This window comes from Lemur catta, chromosome 14 (genome assembly GCF_020740605.2).
Source record: "Lemur catta isolate mLemCat1 chromosome 14, mLemCat1.pri, whole genome shotgun sequence".
Lineage (NCBI taxonomy): Eukaryota > Metazoa > Chordata > Mammalia > Primates > Lemuridae > Lemur > Lemur catta.
In genome coordinates this window covers 29,964,684-29,984,288 of record NC_059141.1, presented here as the reverse complement: position 1 = coordinate 29,984,288, position 19,605 = coordinate 29,964,684, and the positions used below count along the sequence as shown (strand labels likewise).

The 19,605-nt window shown below is 41.9% G+C and overlaps 1 protein-coding gene across 2 annotated transcripts in view; it reads left to right on the top strand.

The window, feature by feature from the left end:
- Positions 1 to 2,399, top strand: part of TNKS2 (tankyrase 2) — a 63,502-nt gene extending 61,103 nt beyond the window's left edge. For both annotated transcript variants that reach the window (XM_045567817.1, XM_045567818.1), the window contains one exon: positions 15 to 2,399. In XM_045567817.1, the coding sequence (XP_045423773.1) occupies positions 15 to 77 (63 nt within the window). In that variant the 3' untranslated portion in view covers positions 78 to 2,399. The remainder of the gene's footprint in view (positions 1 to 14) is intronic.
- Positions 2,400 to 19,605: the final 17,206 nt, after the last annotated feature.

The window sequence follows — 19,605 nt, the reverse complement described above, 5'->3', positions numbered from 1 at the left end:
TCTTTCTCTTCCAGGCTTATCCTGAATATTTAATTACTTACCAGATTGTGAGGCCTGAAGGTATGGTCGATGGATAAGTAAGTGCTTTAGGAAACTAATTCCATTGAACCTAAAATCATCAAAGCAGCTGGTGGCCTCTAAGTTTTATTCCTTTGCTGAGAAAAATCATCTTGCCCACAGGCCTGTGGCAGAAGGATTGAAAATGTGAAAGAAGTTTAACATTCTGACTTGATAAAGCTTTAATAATGTACAGTGTTTTCTAAATATTTCTTGTTTTTCAGCACTTTAACAGATGTCATTCCAGGTTAAACTGGGTTTGTCTGTACTAAATTATAAACAGTTAACTTGAACCTTTTATACGTTATGCATTGATTCTAACAGAAACTGTAATGCCCTCAACAGAACTCATTTTACTAATACAGTACTGTGTTCTTTAAAACACAGCATTTACACTGAATACAATTTCATTTGTAAAACTGTAAATAAGAGCTTTTGTACTAGCCCAATATTTATTTACATTGCTTTGTAATATAAATCTACTGTTTTAGAACTGCAGCGGTTTACAGAATTTTTTTCATATGTATTGCTCATCTGTACTTCACCTTGCGTTTTCATGATTGAGTGATCTTTGCATTTGACTCCAGAGACTATGTTGAGTTGTTAGCAGAAACTCAGTTGGGAAAGATTGATTTATCACATTTAATTTGCTGATGGAAGCCTTTATCGGTCATTAGAAATCTTTCTCATTTAAGAACTTATTTTATGAATACGCTAGGGGTTTAATTTGTGATACTTTTGTATGTATAAGACACACATTCCAAAGAGTTCTAACTATGGTAGGTCCTGGTTACTAAAGAAGCTTCTTTACTGGCTTCAAATTCTAGATTTCAAGCTGGAAAATTTTCTAATGTCATTCTGTGAGAATTTGAGCACATGCTCCTATTTCTTAGAGGGGCTAATTCCTGCTATTGAACAATTATGGTGTTCTTTTCACAGAATATATTAATAAATAGGAAGTTAAATTTCAGAGGTAGGAAGGGTAATCCTGGATAATTTCCCAATCTGTTCTAATTACCTTAAATCCAAAGGGGAAAAAAAATAGTAAATGGCAGTGGATGGTTTTTTATCCTAAGTATTTTTTTTCCTATTCTTTTTTCTTGGTCTTACTGTTATATTTATAGCCAATCTATACATCATGGGTAAAGTCAACCCAGAACCATAAAATAAAATGTAGGTGCCTCAGTCCTCTCCTGGCCTCCTGAATGGGCAAGTGCAGTGAAGCCAGGGTGCTTCCTGCTCTTGGGTTGCCTCTCCATGATGCCCAGTTGGAAATCTGTTTCTGCTTTGTGCACCATATGGTGACTAAGCCTGTGTTCAGTTTGGCAGCTGTGGAGGGAAGTGCTGTCCCATAAAATGCTATTCCTGACTATTTTCTAATATAACACTTTCTCCAGGAAGCATGCTCAAGCATCTTGGTACAGAGACACACATGTGGTATGGATTGGCAGTCTGTTTTACTTGTTGATTCTAGCTCCCTCTAAAGTCAAGGAAAGATTTTTACTCATTTAATGAGGACATTCTCCTTCACTCTCTGTACCTACCAGTTCACCTTTGTTTTGCATTTTATTCAGTGTCTAAATTAACTGGCTCTTTGTAGTAACTTGTATATAAAGTGCTAGAAAATCATGTTTCTTGTCCTGAGTAAGAGTTAATCAGGGTAAATGCATATCTGGAGTTGTTTCTATGATGTAAATTGTGATCATTATTTAAGAGGTCAAATCCTGACCTTGAAGTGCTTTTATACAGCTCTCTAATAATTGCAAATATGATCCTAAAGTCATTTCTTGGAACACAAGTGAAGTATGCCAAACTTTATATAAATTTTTCTGATTCTCTTAGCTTCCAGGTTTTATAATTAGAAGATCATGAGATAAATTGATGGGGTTTATATTTACATACTTTCTCTCTCAACATGTAGCCCATATAACTCACCCTATGAGTGAATCTGGAATTGCTTGTCATGTAAAATCATTGTGGTCTATGAGTTTACAATATTTTCGAACTGTGTTATTTCATCTAATCCATTACTTATTTACTGTTTTTCCATCATGATTATATTGTGGTTAATACGTTAGCATGGCAATATTTTCAGATAGCTTTTTGTTTGTTGGGAGGTTGGGTTTTGGGGGAGGGGTTAGTACTTTGCATGAAATATCTTACTTTATAATGGTGGAATTGCTTTTTCTTTTGTCTTGTGATTTTTTTTTTTTTTTGAAGTGAAATTTAACTTTGTGTGCGAGTAGTACTATTATACCTATCTTGAGTGTCTTACTTGTACTGTATCACATTCCATACATTCATTTAATTCTTAATAAACTGTTCACTTGTTTTTCTTGGTAGCATGGTAGTTACTGGAATAGTATAAATGTGTTGAATGGTCTTTGAGAAAATGGATTAAGATTACAATAAACCACAATTACAGGAAAACAAAGTAGTTCTGAGCTTAATAGTGATAAAGAGTACAGCTTAAAGTTTGAAATATTGAATATTGTGGCCATACTTACTCAGATATTTTATGATGAATGCAGCTGTAAGATGCTTTTAACATTTAGTCTATGCAACACAACTTTGGTAAACTTTAAAGCTCATTCCTGGGAAATCAATCTTCTTACCTTATAAAGAGGAATATATTTTTTATTTCTATGTCATATAAAAACTTTCTTAATAAGTTTCCAAATCTCAAAGCTAGTGGTATTTATTGCTCTTAAAGTATAGTAGTGTATGTATATTAGATTTCAGTATGCCGAGTTTTCTGTGTGTGATCAATTGTCTGCTTCCCATAAGAGAATGATGGTGCAAATAATCCATAAGTCATTTGGCTTTGAATTATATTTCAGCAGCTTCAACTTCCTGCTTCATTTAGGATAATATTGAAGTATTTGCTATTTCGACTCTGCATGCCAGTCTCAGTGTGTGTGATGTGATCCAGTTTGCAGGTTGATGAGGCAAGAAAACATGCAAATAAATTTCCCAAAGCTCTTATGATTAGTACTCCTGACTGCGCCTTTATGTACTGTCCTGTCCTGCTAGAGGACTAGAGTAATAGAGGAAGTGTTGATTCCCATTTTCCAACAGGAGAACTGTCATATTTCTATAGAGTTAGACTATGATGTGGCCTTCCACTATCTCCTGAATCTCCACACCCGCTCCCCCTTTGTCCTTGTCCTTACTAGCGTAGGCAGGCTATGGCCTAAAATACTTAATTACACCCTCCTTAGAAAGTTCTTGCTTTCCACATACAAGACACTATTATTAGAAGTGTCTTTTCCACTTTGTCACTCACACACAGTTGTCTTCCTCCCGAGTAGCTGGGACTACAGGTGCACACCACCTCACCTGGTACATGACATTACCATATAGTTGCTCACCAAAGCTTTTTTTTTTTTTTTTTTTTGTAATGACAAATATTTGAAACACTTCAAGTGTCCATCAATAGGATACTGGTAAAACAGATCCTGGTATGTCCACAAAATGGAATGCCACGCATTTATGAAGGCTGAGGATGTGCTCTGCATAACAGTATGGAAAGACCCACAAGATACATTGAATATAGAGAGATTCAGAACAGTGTGTATAATAAGAATTTTAAGGGGTTAAAATACATACATATATTCATATTTGCTTATATACTGAGCTAGAGTGCAGTGGTGTCATCATAGCTCACTGCAACCTCAAACTCCTGGACTCAAGCAATCCTCCTGCCTCGGCCTCCCAAGTAGGTGAGACTACAGGTGAGCACCACCACACCTGGCTAATTTTTCTGTTTTTTGTAGAGACAGGGCTTTGCTCTTGCTCAGGCTGGTCTCCAACTCTTGGCCTCAAGTGATCCTCCCGCCTCAGCCTCCCAAAGTGCTGGGATTACAAGCGTGAGCCACCGAACCCAGCCTAATATTTTACAACAAATACATAAAAATTACATTTGGGCTTCCCCCACTTTACACCAAGCACTGCCATTACGATTTTGCTTCAGGACCAGAAATGGAGAACAGAACAAATACTCTTCTGAAGAAGCCAGCCCTCGGGCTGCCTTTGATCCTTTCAAACAGTGGCTTGCAGAAAATCCAAATCAGTCAAATCTCTTCCTTCTGGCTTTGGAACTGTCCTATGCCAGCTTTTTATCCCCTCCTCCCCTACCTATCCTCTTTGTCCAGTTCTCATCAATCTTCCCTAGGCCTCCACTTTGAACACTGCTGTAGCCACCAAAGCTCTGATTTATGGCACGACTTTGTGCTTGGAATCACAGGAAAACAGAAGCACAGCACTGAACGCGGGAGCCTCAACAGCTCCTCGGGCTTAACCAACTCCCATCTCTACTGCAAGCTCGTAACTGGCCCCACCTCTCACTTTCCTCATACAATTGACATCCCAGGGTCCTTCACCACCGGATAATTAATTGCCTTTCCCATGGAATCTGCCTTGTCACACTGAAGGCCAGTTGAGCCTGCCCGCAATGCTTGCTGAAATCCCCACATACCCTGGTTGTCCATCATGTGTCAACACCTGCCCCCTCCAGTTACCTCCAAACTTGGCTGAAACCAGTCCTCAGAGCTTCCAGTGCTCCAAAAACCCAGTAGTGGGTCTAAATAGGCTGCCACTCAGGCCTTGAGTCAATGGACTTCAGGGGCATTATTGCATTCATTTAATACAAACGTCCCCAGCATTGGGCTGGATGCTGGGAAGACAGTCATGAACAAGACTGACATCGTCCCTGCCTGCATGCAGCCTACAGCGTAGCGAAGGCAATTTAACAAGGAATCAAATACTTCAGCTCTCAACTCTGGCTGCACATTAGAAATTCCCTGGGAACGCGCTAATAACTCCATGCTTAACCAATTGAATTAGAATCTCCTGGGGATGAGACCCAAGCAGCAGTATCTTTTAAACTCCCCATGTGATTCTAATGACAGCCAGCATTGGGAACCTCTCTCTTAACAGTGGATTTATAGGCAGCTTGCTACCTAATCATACAATCTAAATGATTCCTGGGCAATAATTCTTAATTGAATCATGAAAATTGAATTTCTTTTCTATAGGTAGAAAGCTAGATACTAGGGTACTGAAAACCCATTTCATACCACAAACAACACAAACAAAAATTTAACCCTGAAAATAAGAGGCAAGAAACCCAAACACATGCTTTAAAAAATATCCAACAGCAGGAACACAATATTATAACATGCTTTTGTCCATTGTCTTCCTACCTTGTTGGTGAGAGTCCTGGAGTATCAAGAAGGTATTTTCTAATCTACTTAACACATTAGGATTTGGACTGCTTGGCTTCATTCCATTCCTTAGAGGGTTCCATGAAATTTCAACCACATACATAACCTTCTACAGCCCCAGTCATCCCTTGCCCCTACACTGGGGTGTTACTTCATTCATTTCACGGAGCCCAAGTATGTGATGTGATGATGTGACTCTTCAGACAGTGGGCTTCACAGTACAGTGTCGCTCCTTCCACACCCTCTCTGGTTGGCATTGAAGATTTGAGAAGGCAGTTGCAAATGTGAATTTTCTCTAAGCTTTATTTGGGGGTGGGGCAGGCTTAATGCCTTGAAATTACTATCTCCTGATTCAGCCCAAACAACAAATGGGAGATAGTGTCAGAACAATGAAATACAGCTTACAAATATTCAACTCCCAGTTTCCTCGTCTGTAAAATGGGCATCATTATAGATAAAACAACATGGGTTTGCTATGAAAATTAATGGTGGTCATTTAGGCAAACTGATATATAATACACAATAGATATTTATTATTTCTTTTAATATCTGAAAAAGAAGGCTGAGAAATGCTGTTTTATGATTTTGTGATTTATAGATTTACAAATTTTGCTCCAGAGGGGTTACACCAATTTACACTCCTACCAACAGTATATGAGAATACTCATTGTCTTAGCACTTCTAAGTGCCAAAAAATATCAGAGTATATTTTAGGAAAAAATGCCAATTTGATAGATAAAATGAGTATTAAGTTGTTTTAACTTTAAGTCATTTTATTAATTCTAAGGTTGAACTTTTTTCTTGTCATATTTTTAATCTATTTAGTATTTATATATTTTTTACATATCAAATTTAAACTTTTTGTGTAATCATATCTCTTATTGTGCCTTTATGCTTCCTCATCTTGAGATCATTAGGATCATCTGAGATCATATAAATATTCATCTTTGCCATCTTCTAGTTCTATTTTTTCTTAAAATATTTGACTCTTCAGTTCATTTAGAATTTATTTTAGAATATGGTATAAAGATTTAACTTAATTTTAATTTTTCCCTAAATAGTTAATCATTGGTAATAGCACCACTTATTACATAATTCATTTTTCTCCCATTGATTTGAAATATCATTTTTTATTCTGTTTCAATAATTTTCACTGTTTATCCATGTAATAGTAGCACATATGTTAATTACTATAACATTATAATATGTTTTGGTATCAGGCAGCATAAATTCAGGGGGAGAGTCTTAACACTGCATCGTGTTTGTGTGGCACACACTTGTTTATGCCTGTTGTTCCCTAAAGTAAAACACATTATATGCTGACACACTGCCACAGCCATTAAAAGTAACCTTTCTGCAAAAGATACTCAGTAACATGAAAAAATGCTTTGGCTGTAATATTAAAAGATTTGGGATACATAATATGATCTTGCTTTATTAAGACAAAATGAACACATTACCTGTCTCTACGCATAGATAACAGACTGTAAATAACTACACCAAAATATTAATGGTAAATTATTTCTAAGTAATGAGATGATGGGTAATTTTTACTTTGTTGTACTTTTCAGCATTTTTCAAATCATCTACAATGAATATGCTTTACCATTACTATCAGAACAGTCAGTAATTATCGCGACTCAAATGGGTGTTGGAAGGCCCACCCCAAGGGCTTGTCAGGGCGGTTGAAGGAGTCAGTCCTCCCAAAGAGGAGACAGGCTTTCTCTGTGTGAGAGTCACGGACAGGCATTCAGCCCTCAAAGTGGGTGCATTTACCCCTCCAGTTCAGTCCTTTTGATTGGGAGACACTGCCATCAGAAGATGTTAAATGCTAAGTAACATCATCTGGAATCACACGGTGACCCTTTGTGCTGCCAGCTGGGAGAACTGTGCAGGGCTCACCTCCTCCTCGCCCTCTCCAAACCCCACCCAGAAGGGCTGGGAAGACACAAAGATGGTGTGGTGCGGCAGGGTGGTATGCAAATGTGGGTCTCTAATCCTATCAGGAATGCTTAGGGCGTTAATTTGAACATCTTTCACAGCTCATAAATCTACTTGGGGGCAAAGCCAAGCTGCCAGACACCATCAAGCAAAACTCCTTCTGAGGCTGGCAGTTGGAGTGAAGCAGCCAGGATCATGCCACAATAAAGTCCAATAAAGAGCTTTGTATGTGGGGGACTGGAAAACAGCTTCTCACATTTGGATACAATGGAACAAAACAGTGGGAAATGTGAATGTCTGATTATTCAGACTGGTGGTCTCCCCCCCTGCCCCGCCTGCCCACTGAGCCATGGGTCTTCGTTCATTCACAATTCTTTGCACGCAGAGGGGTCTATCTTGCTCCCAAACAATTGCCTGCACAGACTCCCTTCGGATTAGTTTGTTTAATCCCTGTCTATAAATACAAATCGACTATATTCGCTTCCATTGGAATCTGTTAGCTTTTTTATTTTAAAATCTATTAAATTTCGGTCAAGTCACTTCTGCCTCGATTTATTTTCCCTTTATTCGGTGGTCAGAACAGAAACATTCTCCTCTTTCCTGAACGGGACATTCCTCAGAAGAGTCCCCACTATTGACAAATATGTGGGGTTGAAACTGTCAACCGAAATCAGTTTCAGCCTTTGGATTACAGCTTCATCCAGAATCCATCTGCTCCTCGAATCGGGCAGTTTATAAGTCAGCTGATTAGGGATTCTAAGTAAAACCGTCCTTCTAAGCATTGGCTTCAAGAGGGGAGGCACCAAGGCAAACACAGTTAGATTTTCATCGCCTTCTTCCTTGGTCCGAGACTCTTTGAAAGCAAGTTGGAGCAGTTTTCTGCCTTTAGGGACAAAGAGCTCCTCCAACTGAATCCGCAGTCAGGGGTGGGGAGGGAGTGGTGATTCCAGGAGAGGCGCATAGTGATTATTAAGCACGATCTGAGAGCAGAAGTGTCAGAAAAATGGAAGAAAAGACCCACTCATCCTGCATCTCTGTGTGTGATACAGACAACCACTGACTTTCCTAGGATCCATGAGGAAAGAGTCCCGTCTCCTCAGGGCTGATTTACTGCACGCTGGAAGCACAGCACATGTAGGAGACTTTTCTGAACACAGCGAAAAAGAGAACAGGAAAAGACCCTCCACTTATTGGCCCTGGGCCTTGGACAAGTTTCTTTAACTGTTTTTTTTTGTGTGTGTTTTTTTTTTTTTTTGAGACAGAGTCTCCCTCTGTTGCCCAGGCTAGAGTGAGTGCTGTGGTGTCAGCCTAGCTCACAGCAACCTCAAACTCCTGGGTTCAAGCGATCCTCCTGCCTCAGCCTCCCGAGTAGCTGGGACTACAGGCATGCACCACCATGCCTGGCTAATTTTTTCTATATGTATTTTAGTTGGCCAGATTATTTCTTTCTATTTTTAGTAGAGACGAGGTCTCGCTCAGGCTGGTCTCTAACTCCTGACCTCAAGTACTCCACCCGCCTCGGCCTCCCAGAGCTCCCAGAGGGCTACGATTACAGGCATGAGCCACCGTGCCCGGCCTTTCTTTAACTGTTGAGCCCTAGTTCCCTCATCTGGAAGGCAGATTGAATATCTTCCATGTGGGTTATCTGGCTCCTAGTGCAGGGACTTGATACATGGCAATCGTGCTTATTGGTATAACTGGGAGTCTAGTGGTTTGAGAAATAATTGTGGTTACTGATACTATTGTTACTGCTGGTGGTGAATTTTAAAAATAACTATGATTATTGATATTATTGTTATTGCTGGGAGTAGATTTATTAAATAACTTATTGTTATTGCTGGTAGTGCCACTATTAGCTCTTGCTCTCTCCATGTAATGATGAGTAACTTTAAAAGAATTGAGTAAAGATCATATAAGCCCATGCACTCAATTAGCGAGTGTTTATTGTGCACCTTCTATATGCCAAGCACTGTTCTAGACACTGGGGCTACATCAGTTGAATCCATCCCTGTGAAGCTTACCTTCTAGTGTCAGGGGAGGCTGACAATAAATAGAAGTAAATTATATTCAACTTAGAATGTGATTAGTGCCATGGTGAAAAATAGAGCAGGGTAAGGATTGGGAATGAGGTGGAGGAAAAGGGGATGATGCAATGACCTCTGGACAATTGTAGAGGAAGTAGGGGAGGAAGTCATGTGGGTGCTGGGAGAAGATTCCAGGCACAGAACAGCAACTGCAAAGGCTCTGGGGGGAGCACGCCTGTGTGTTCTGGAGAAGGCTAGAGTGGCCAGAGCAGAGTGACCAGGAGTAGAGTGGGAAATGGTGTCACAGGGGTGCAGAGGCAGGTCACTTAGGGTCAAGCTAGACACTTTAAGGACTTTAGCTTTTTCCTCCAAGTGACATGGGGGCCACTGCAGGGGTTTGAGTAAAAAGAGTGACATGGTTTGACTTAAGCTTCAACAGGATCGCTCTGGATCCTGAGCTGAAAATAGACTGTGGGTGCTGCTGGCGTTCAAGGGTGAAAGCAGAGAGACCCATGGGTTGGGTGTGGGCAGCTGGAGGAAGAGAGGATGATGACTTCAAGGTTTCTGTCTGGAACAGCTGGAAGGATGGAGAGGCCATTAACTAGGAACGGGAAGACTGAGGGCAGAGCAGGTTTGGGGGAGAAGATCAGTCTGGTTTTGGTCACATTTTTGTAGACTTAAGCTTAAAAGAACCTAACTCATATCTCATCTTTAAACAAATTATATTTTTACATGAGTGCATATAGCACAAAATTCTAAATATGACTACAGTGTGGAAAGTGAGGTTTCGCTCCATCCCTTTGTCTCTGGCCACCCGCATCTCCTCCTCAGACCACCATTGCCACTTCTTGGCATTTCTTTCCCTCAGAGATAGCCTATGTGCAAACAAGCCTATGTGTTTGTATTTCCTCTATATTTATTTTTTACAATGGTAGCATACTACCCACACTGTTCTGAACCTTGCCTTTTGTATTCCATTCAATCTATCTTGATCAGTACACTCAGGACTGGCTCATTCTGTTCATGATTCCAATTTTCTGGTGCATGAATGCACAATAATTTCCAGAACTACCCCCCTATTAATGGACAGTTGTGCTATTTATAACTTTGCCTTTTCAAATAACACTGGGATGTATTTCCTTGTCATGGGTCTTTTTACTCAAAGGGTATCTCCATTTAAAATTTAGACAGGTATTGCTCAGTTTTCCTTTAGAGGTTGTTTCCCAATGATGCAAGACACATAGAGGTTATCAAAAGATCAACCATTTTTTTTTTTTTTTTTTTTAGAGACAGAGTCTTGCTCTATTGCCCAAGCTGGCTCAATCATAGCTCACTGCAACCTTGAACTCCTGGACTCAAGCCCCTCCCAAGTGGGTGGGACTACAGACAGGTGTGTACCACCATGCCTGGCTAATTTTTTAATTTTTTCTTTTTTCTTTTTTTGGTAGAGACAAGGTCTTGCTATGTTGCCCAGGCTTGTCTCAAACTCCTGGCCTCAAGTGATCCTTGGCCTCTTAAAGCACAGCGATTACAGGTGTAAGCCACTGTGCTTGGCCAGATCAGCATATTTTTGCACCCACTGGTAACCACTGGCTGCATCAAGCCCCCCAAGTGCCCTTCTCTTAGGTGTCACAGGCTCTAGTTCCCTTACAATCCAGCAACCAAAGGATTGATACCAACAGAAGGAGCCTGCAGTTTGTTCTAACTGGTCATTGCATGGGTGTTAAATATTTTGAATATCATTCCTTTATCTTGACTAGTATGAGAGATAATAAGGGTTTCACAGTATAGCTAATTTGCATTTCTCTTCTTTAATGCCATTTTTATTTCACTTTCTGTATCTTGTTCATTTTCTATAGGGTTGCTTATGTTTCGTGTCTTGATTTTGAAGAGCTTTTCATGTGTTAAGAAAATCCATTCCTTGTCTGTGTGTTGTGAATATTTTTCAGTTTGGCATTTATCTTTTAATTTTGTTTGCAGATAGGTTAAATTGTTACCAAGTGGAATTTATAAATCTTTTCTTTCAAAACTTCTGGGTTTTGTGTTATACTTAAGGCTTCTCTATACCAAGATTAGTGAAATTGTTCCATGTTTTCTTCCTGTAGTTTTGCGGTTTCACTTTCTGCTATTACATATTTGACTCATCTGAAGCGTCTTTTGATGTAAGGAATAAGGTTTAGGTCCACTCTATTTTTCCTAGATGGCTCCCCAGCTGTTGCAAAGTCATCATCTTTTTTACAATTACATAATATAATTGTATTTGAGCTTGAGCTGCCAGAACCAAATACCGTAGACTCGGTGAACAAAGAAACAACAGACATTTATTTTCTCATAGTTCCAGAGACTGGCAGTCTGAGATCAGGTACCAGCAGGGTCAGGTTCTGGTAAGGACTCTTCCCCTGGCTTGCACATGGCTTCCTTTTCACTGCGTCCTCACATGGCAGGAGAGGGAGGGGCCAGGAAGGTGGCAGGGTTCTCTGGTGGTTCTTCTTATAAGGTTACCAACCCTCAAGACCTCATCTAAACCTACTGACCTCCCAAATAGCATCATGTTGGGGATTAGGGCTTCAACGTATATAAATTTTAGAGGGACACAATTCAATCCATAGCAATTACCTTTATCATATACTGGGTATTTGGGACCATTTCTGGACTCTGTCTTCCATTCCATTAATTAATCTGTTTATTTGCCAGTATTGCTGTTTTAATAACAGTAGCCTTATAATATGTATGTGATATGGCTAGTATCCCCTTAGTAAATACTTAGTAAGAACTTAGTATGTATAATACTTAGTAAGAATAGTGTGTGATATTTTATTGGTTCCAGTCTTATTTTATGTCTCTAAGTAACATTAAATATTTTCTTCTAGTTGTTAAATTTATTCTTAGTTATTATATATAGATATAGTTTGCTTTTTTTTTTTTTTTTTTTTTAGAAATGGGGTCTCCCTATATTGCCCAGGCTGGTCTGGAACTCCTGGGTTCAAGTGATCCTCCCGCCTCAGCCTCCCAAGTAGCTGAGACTATAAGCACACTCCACCATATCCAGCTCATATATATTTTTTGTTATTATCATAAAATGGGATCTTATAATCTGCCATTATATCTTATAATTGCTTTTTATGTATAAACAGGAAGGTCATTAATTTTTATTTATTAATTGTATAACCACCGCTCTTACTGAATTTTCTTATTGTTTGAAATGGTTTTTCAGTTGATTTTCTTCAGTTTTTCAGATAACATCAATTGGAAGTAAAAATAATTTTACTTTCTCCTTTAAGACTCTTTAACTTTTTTTTCCCGTTGACTAATAGCATCAGCTGGTTCTTACAGAACAATATTAAATAGTGATATAGTGGCCAGTCTTATGTGGTTCTTAAAAGAAATGTTTCCGGTGTTCCCCCATTAAGCATGAGGCTGGCTTTGGCTTAGATCCAAAGTTGACATGTGTTGCAGTTACCAGAGTGATTCTTATCAGAAACACCTGGGGAATCTGCCCCTCAAACATCGTCTCCCAAGTGTTGCTTCAGAGGGTCATTTCAGAGGGTCATTTTCAAAAGGTCAGAGTAGGGCCCAGAAATCTGTATTTTTCACGAGCCTCCTTGGTGATTCAGATACAGGTAATGCTCGGCCCAGGTGTGAAGAATTCCAGGGAATGGAAAGAGCCCTTTAGACTCAGATCTGGGTTCCAGGGGGCAGCTCCTTCCCTCAAGTTACTAACTCACTCGGAGCCTCAGTTTCCCACGCTGTTAAAAGAGGGGGGAAAAAATCGTGTATGCCCTGGTGACCTCAAAGGGTAGCTGAGAGGCTCAGATGAGGTAACGTCTGTGAAAACACTTGGCAAATTATAAACTGCATGTAAATGTGAGGAGGCGTTCCCTCTCCAGGCCCAAGAGGAAGGATATTTGGAAGAGCCTGATTGATTTTCAGGGCTGAGCCAGAGCTCCCAGCTACCCTTGCAGAGTCTGCTCCGATCCGCAGTTACATACATTCCCGGTAAGTGTACTCTCCACCCTCCTCAATGGCTTTGCTTGTGGCTTGCTTCTCAGTTTCACCTCCACTGTTCAGGGCTTTGTGCTGGTCACCGCTGGGTGGCTGCAGGGCACACACCTTACAGCCCGTGATATGGGAGTAAGGAAAAAAGTCCTTTCCCTCCACACCCATTCCTGGCCCTGGCCCCTCAGAGTCCCCTGCATTTGAGAGTCTTTGTGCCTGGAATCCAAGTCACAAGACTGGCCTTGTTAGTCCTATAGTGTCACAGTGGACCCAGTGCTTCAGGAGAGGAACAAGAGGCAGAATAAACGCCTGGCATTGGCTTTCCTGCTTTGCTACAGAGAGAAGGAAAGGTTCTTAGAGGTTAATAAGATAGAGCCAACGTGGGGATTTCACTCCCTGACGCCCTCCACGAGTGGTGCGAGTGGTGCGACATCACGTTCTTCAGTAAAATCCTCCATAGGTCTCTTAGAGAACAGCACTCCCTCTCCTTAAAAAAAGGAGCTCACACCCTGTGGTCTGTGAGCTAATGAAATTGCAGGCTGTCTCAGCCTGGATTAAAAGAGGTTTTCTTTCCTGTCTCCCTTTTAAAGGCCCTGTAGGCTTGGAATGACTATTTAAAACAAGATAAATTGCAAGAGGCCGTTTCGTGCCAAGGTACATTAGAGAGCAGGGTCTCACAGAGCGCTGAGCTAGGACGGGAGGACGGCAAAGCCTTCTGCACTCTGAGGACAGCGGGCTAAACGGTGGCCCCTGGGTGGAGAGAGAGCCTTAGCTTCCACCCCCACAGTTGTCCACCTCCACTCACAGGAAGGAATATTCTTTCTTGTGTGGGCTCTTCCTTACGCTGTTCTTGACCTTTCATGATTAGCATACTCAAAATTTTGGCAGGCCTTGTGCTTTTTTCATAAAGAGGGGAAGCCATTTGAAGATAGAAACAAAATTCCTTGGACTGTCACCTATGTAGTTCCAATTACAGCAGTGACTGAAGATGGAGCACATGAATTGAGAGAAGAGTGATTTTTTTCCCCCAGCCACCAAAATGCTGCATTTTAAGTCCTCTTTAGGTGAGAACCTGCTATTGTAAGCTTTAGACACCAGTTAGTCCACAGTGAGTGCTACAAGGCACTCTCGAGGAAGAGGCCTGGTTTTCTGATACATCCTAATTTCGATTCGCTTTTGCTCTAACTTCAGTAAACCTTCCTGAGTGCGTACTAGAGGCAAGGCCGTGCAAAGGAGAAGAAGGAAGCAAAGAACAATTGTTAGCACCTACTACATGCCTGCTGGACACATGTTTTCCTTCAGAAAACCTAAAAACATCAACTTCCTTCCCTTTGCCTTAGTAGTTCCCCAAACTTCGCTGTACATTGGAATCACCTGGAATCTTTTTTAAAAAAAATACTGATGCCAGACTTTTACGCCACAGGATCTCACTGTGTCACCCAGGCTGGAGTGTTATGGTGCCATCACGTCTCACTGCAGCCTTGAACTCCTGGGCTCAAGCGGTCCTACCACACCTGGCTGATTTTTTAAATTTTTTTGTAGAGACAGGATCTTGCTGTCGCCTCAGCCTCCCCAAGTGCTGGGATTACAGGCATGAGCCACCACACTCAGCCATGTAGGGAGGTTTTAAAGCTCCCCAGGTGATTCTAATGTCCAGCAGAGTTGAGCAACCACTGGTCTAACTTCTATTCTTTCTTCAGGTTTCAGCTCAGTATTTCTTCCTTCAAGAAACCTGCCCAGATTCTCCTTCCCCCATCTCCACACACCCATGACCCTGACCCTGACCCTGAGGGCTCCTGCAGCACCTGGTACTTAGCCTTGGCAATACGGGTCACTTTATTCAACACTCTTCCTCAGGGGGGGACTGGACATCCCTGAAGGCAGGACCAACGGCCCACTTAGCCTCCAATCCCCAGAGCCTGGGCCACCATGAGCTCTCTAGTAATAATTGAAGGAGTGAATTAATTTTCTACTTGGACATTTCCTTTTACTCCTGTGCATGCCAATTTTCTTTCTCCAGTGGTAATTTATTTATTAACACTGCTAGAGTTTGAATGTTTGTCCCCTCCAAAACTCATGTTGAAACTTAATTCCCAACAGTATTAACAGTATAAATATAAAACAGTATTAGACCAGAAGTGGTGGCTCATGCCTGTAATCCCAGAACTTTGGGAGGCCAAGACAGGAGGATCATTTGAGGCTAGGAGTAGGAGACCAGCCTGGACAATTTAGCAAGACCCCATTTCTAGAAATAATGTAAAAATTAGTCAGGTGTGGGGGTGCATGCCTGTAGTCCCAGCCCTCATGAATGGATTAACTACTCATGGATTAATGGGTTTAATGGATTAATGAACTAATGGGTTATCACAGGAGTAGGTTTGCTATCAGGAGAGTGGGTCTGCTATGAAAGCCAGTTTGGCTCTCAGTGCAGGGTGGTGCCTTCCCTCACCTGATGAGGAACAGCAGGACACCCTCACCAGAAGCCAGCCAGCTGCCGTCCCCTGATGCTGGACTTCCAGCCTCCAGAACTCTAAGAAATAAACCTCTTTTCTTTACGAATGACCCAGTCTCAGGTATTCTGTTACATCAATGCAAAATGGACAGACACCTACTTAATCACACTTTTTCTAATTTTCATGGTCATTGGGTCACATAAATAATATGAAGCATTTACACTGTATTATGTTTTATATATTTTATAAAATACTTTAAGAAATATTGCCAGCTGAAGCTATCAAATAAAAAATTGCCAAATGTGGCTTGTCACAAGGGAAGGTTAAATGACTGGACTTGGTTCGGGACCATTATTTGTGAAAACATATTTTCACTTAGGTCTCCATAGACTTAAAACCTAGTTTTTCTCCTATTATTAAAAAAGGTCTATATTTTGTAAATTATGCTTTATACAGCTAGACAAAGACAAATCAATATAAGTGTCTCCTTTCTGTTTGGTTAATATGGATTTAATGAAAGGGCACACAAACACATTTCTGAAGTTGTAGGACGCTTTATTTCCAAAATTCAGACAGAAACATCTGCAAACACAGGCCCCCTGTAACATCACGGAAAGGGTCAGATTACAAGGCTGGGCGACAGGGGCCTTCAGAGCCACGGTAATTGTCCCCACGTTCCACGCCCCGCATTTCTAGTTTCTGCGACGCCCACAGACTTCTTAATGTCCCGCTTTGTCACCCGTGAATAGCAGCGAAGGTAACGTGACTCCGGAGCGCGGGCCGGCCCGGGAGGGGCGCGGGCCCGGCCAGTGGGAAGGTCGGACGCTGAGCGGCGAAATCACCCCACCGGCATCAGACCACCCGCTCCATTCAGCGACGGAATGTGGGCGGGCAGGGGACGCGCGGGCCCCCGCGCCCGGCCACGTTAACCCTGTGCGCGCCCGCGGCCGCCGGGGCTCGGCTCCCGGAGCATCGCGTGGTGCATGGAGCACCGAGCACCGTGCACCGAGCACCGAGCACATGCACCGCCCGGAGCATCTCCCGGGGCGCGGTGCTGCCACCTGCCACGTTCACAGTCCTCTCCGCGTACATGTAACACTTGCGGTGTTATTTTTAAAATCTCACCATTTAATCACCATGACTACCTTCTCCAGAACCACATACTCTCACCACAATTCAGATCATTTAGAAAACATTTTAAGGTTAATTGTGGGGCCCGGGAAACCGAAGCAACGTAGGTGGCTTCCCTTGCTGGAAGTCCCCGCGCAGCGCCCGGGAGAGGGAGGCCGGGCCCAGGCAACCTCGCCAAACGGCTGCCTCCTCCACACTTTGCGCTGGGAACACGGAGGCAGTGGCCCCGTCTCTTTCACTTTTCTCCCCTTCTTTATGACCTTTTTATGTTTGTAAATGGAGGTGTGATCCAGTTAGTTTTTCTCCAACCTTTTAATTTAGAAAATCTTCAAATCTGCAGAAAAGTTCAAAGTGTAGTGCAATGACACAATGAATAGCTGTATATCCCTCAGCTAGATTCACCGCCGCTTGTTAGCACTCTGCCGCATTTGCTTTCCTGTTTTTCTGTATAGAGATGACTTTCTTATGAATTATTTGAAAGTAAATTGTAGACCTCATGACATTTGCCCCAAAATAATTCATATGCAGCAACTAGGGATAGGTACATTTTCTTCCATAACCACAACACTATTTATCACACCTAAGAAAATTGACACCAATTTAATATCACCTAAAATATAAGCCAGATTTAAATTCTCCCAGTTGGGCCGGGTGCAGTTGGTCATGCCTGTAATCCTAGCACTCTGGGAGGCCGAGGCGGGCGGATCATTTGAGCTCAGGAGTTCGAGACCAGCCTGAGCAAGAGCAAGACCCCGTCTCTACTAAAAATAGAAATTATATGGACAGCTAAAAATATATATAGAAAAAATTAGCCGGGCATGGTGGCAACATGCCTGTAGTCCCAGCTACTCGGGAGGCTGAGGCAGGAGGATCGCTGGAGCCCAGGAGTTGGAGGTTGGTGTGAGCTAGGCTGATGCCAGGGCACTCTAGCCAAGGTGACAGAGTGGGACTCTGCCTCAAAAAAAAAAAAAAAAAAAAAAAAAACCAGAAAGTTTTATGTTACTGATATTTAATTTTATAAAATTGCATTACCAAAATAACACACCAGTCATGTCTAAATGGTTTTACTTAATTTTTTTTTTCTTTTTTTTGAGATAGAGTCTCACTCTGTCTCCCTTGGTAGAGTACAGTTGCCCTGGGTAGAGTGCAGTGGCGTCATTGTAGCTCACCGCAACCTCAAACCCCTACGCTTAAGTGATCCTCCTGCCTCAGTCTCCTTAGTAGCTGGGACTACAGGTGTGCACCATGACATCCAGCTAATTTTTTCTATTTTTGGTAGAGACGGCGTCTCACTGTTGCTCAGGCTGGTCTCAAACTCCTGACATCCAGGGATCCTCCTGCCTTGGCCTCCCAGAGTGCTAGGATTACAGATGTAAGCCACTCTGCACCTGGCCTAGATTATTTTCTGAACAAGATTAAAATTCAAGATCAGTTAGACATTAAACAGCAGTTGTGTTGTTTGTTGTTATTTTAATGGAAAATGAAACTGCATGGCTAATAAACTCTGCTCTTTTGAACAAATTTACCACTAAGTAGTAACCAAATTTTGAGGCTGCTGGGAACTTGAGGCTGTATGTAGGCCAAATGCCCTTGCTGGCCCCTCCCCTCTTATGTCCTACCAGCTGGTCCCAGGAAGCTAATTGTCCTGCTTACAAAAAAAAAGAAAAAAAAAAAAAGGAGAGACAGTTCTCCAGCCTTCAAAATGCATCTAACCTAGCCTTCTTAAGGCAGCCTTCTTACTTTCAGACACATGTTCCCCATCATACACTGAGGTCCTGCTTCATTCTGGGCGCTTCACCAAAAGCTTTTATAACACTCTAGGTGCCAGCCATTCACAGTTACTGGAAGTCGTTTCATCCTCCAGATTTTCCCGAGGGTTCACCTTTGAGGATTTTAACAGGGCTTTGCAGAAACATTCAAACCCATCTAAGATATGGTTTGCATATGCATAGGGTTGAGACCAGTGGTGTGCCCGAAGGAATTAAAGACAAGACTGTCCTAAATGTCCTCTTTCCTCTAGGCTACAACTGCTACTGGCATGTTTTCAAAATGCTCCAATCCTCTGTGAGTGCCTGGGGGTGGAGGGGTGGGGGGGGTATGAGTTGTTTTGCTTTTTTTTTTTTTTTAAATTGAGAGCTTTCCAGAGCCTTGGGCAGTAATGGGAAGGGTTAAGAAGAGAGGAAAATAAATGCTTCCAAATGCTGGTATTTCATCCCGTGGCACTGCCAAGGAATACTTATACACAGTTAAGCATAAACTTTGACATCTCATCCTTCTGGGAAATCTCACCCTGACAGTCTTCCCTTCCTTTCTCTCCCCACATCTGAAAATCAATGCACAAGGGCCCTATCCCTGTCTTGATTTGGAGAAGAATCATCCTCATTGTAATCATTGTGCGTGGGAACAAAAGAATATATGGATCAAAGGTTTAGAGTCTTCGGCCCCACCACGATCACATGACCACCCAACTCAAAGGCAGCAACTGTCAACTGAAGTGCTGGTCAGAAGATTCGGGCCTTTTACTGGGGAGTCCCTCTGGTTACCTAGAGACAGCTCCCTCCACATCATTTACATTGTTTTGCACTGTGCTGCCAGCATTCTTTTGGGAGACTCTGTATTTAGCCATTTCAAGTTGTACCTCTTCATGAAAGCATTCTTCTTCTTTTTCTCTCTCTCTGAAACATACAACCGTGCATTCTTCCAGCCCCCAAATTCACTGTCATTTTCCGTCGGAACTTTAGAATCAGTTTTTCTAGTTTCTACACCCCAAAATTCTGT